This window comes from Aplysia californica, unplaced genomic scaffold (genome assembly GCF_000002075.1).
Source record: "Aplysia californica isolate F4 #8 unplaced genomic scaffold, AplCal3.0 scaffold00025, whole genome shotgun sequence".
NCBI classification, from domain to species: Eukaryota; Metazoa; Mollusca; class Gastropoda; order Aplysiida; family Aplysiidae; genus Aplysia; species Aplysia californica.
The window spans coordinates 682,665-684,140 of NW_004797295.1; the positions used below are offsets into that span (position 1 = coordinate 682,665).

The following is a 1,476-nucleotide window of genomic DNA, read 5'->3' on the forward strand; positions in this document are numbered from 1 at the left end:
AGAGAGAGAGAGAGAGAGAGAGGAAGAGAGAGAGAAATAGTGGGAGTTTGTGAGAGTGTCATGTGTGTGTTATCTGAGCGTGATAGGGAGTGTTTCTGTATTGGGGTTGGCTACACACTGTGAGCACGTATTCATACGCCGTAGCGTGCACATTTCGCGTGTGTACGTATCAAAATATTTTGTACAAAAGCGGCCAACGGGAACTGAAATGCACACACAAAATAAGAGATTAGACCGTACTCATCGAAGCAGACAGTTAGATAGAACCTACTCCTTCAATTGTTATCGAGAAAAAAACAAAACAAAACTGACGCAAAAACGGAAACGAAGCGCCCAGAATAAAATCGTAGTGAAATCACCGACACGAAAACCTCCAGCACTAACACAATTTTCCACCCAGTTCCTGGTATCAGGGAAGAAGTATGTTGACAACGCAGTGGGTTAGCCTATGTGGTGTGAGTAATCCTACACAAAAAGACCGCACACGCAAAAAACCCAAAAACAACTCGAGATAAAAAAGACAAACCAACAGAATTTAAAAAAACCCAAAACCATCACCAGAAATACCGCAGAACAAAACAAAATCGAAAGCAGGAAAAACGTTGGAAACTGAGGAGTTAATAAAGTCTGATGGCCTATTTCCTATTTTTATAGTATTACAGCGGCATTGGATGTGATTGTGGGTCATCATCATCATCATCATCATCATCATCATCATCATCATCATCATCATCATCATCATCATCATCATCATCATCATCATCATCATCTACACCACCACCACCAACACCAATAACAACAGAAACAAAAACAATAGCAATGACAACAATAACAGCAAACAACAAGAATCTGAAGCACAGTAGGAGACAGAATAGTAACTTTACATAACTTCCTTCTAAAACTCAAGATCCTAAAGAAAAAAACAAACAACACAGAATAACTAGACTGGTAAAACAAACAATCAAATAAATAAACTTGAACCCCAAAAATAAACAAAAGATAATAATTAACAGAAACAGATAACAGGAAATCCATCCTTCACCCATCACTATATTATAACAATGACAACAGCAACCCCCCCCCCCTAAAAAAAATAATATTCCAAACAAAAAAACGAAACGAAATGGACTCTCAGACAGCAAAGGTTTCGACTTTCGACTTTTTAGGAAGCCGAGGAAAGCAGCTCGTCTCTGGATCACCAACTCACCAGCGGTTGCGATGAACAGCAATGCAATGATCACTGGACTGCTAGTTATTCTCAAAACCATGGTTCCGAGTCTCTGAAATATAATACAAACAAGGATTTAAGAAAACTAAAACACAGAAGTTGCTCTAGAGAAAAGATGTGCTAGCATACTCAACCGGGAGGAGTTAATAAAAATGTCTTTTGGCCTATTGCGTATTTTTATAGTATTGTAGCGTGATCATCATCATCATCATCATCATCATCATCATCATCATCATCATCATCATCAT

At 38.4% G+C, this 1,476-nt stretch overlaps 1 protein-coding gene across 1 annotated transcript in view; it reads right to left on the minus strand.

Moving 5' to 3' along the window:
• Positions 1-1,268, minus strand: part of LOC101862923 (cell wall protein DAN4-like) — a 6,446-nt gene extending 5,178 nt beyond the window's left edge. Inside the window, exon 1 of the mRNA XM_005091097.1 lies at positions 1,208-1,268. Coding sequence (XP_005091154.1) covers positions 1,208-1,268 — 61 coding nt within the window. The remainder of the gene's footprint in view (positions 1-1,207) is intronic.
• Positions 1,269-1,476: the final 208 nt, after the last annotated feature.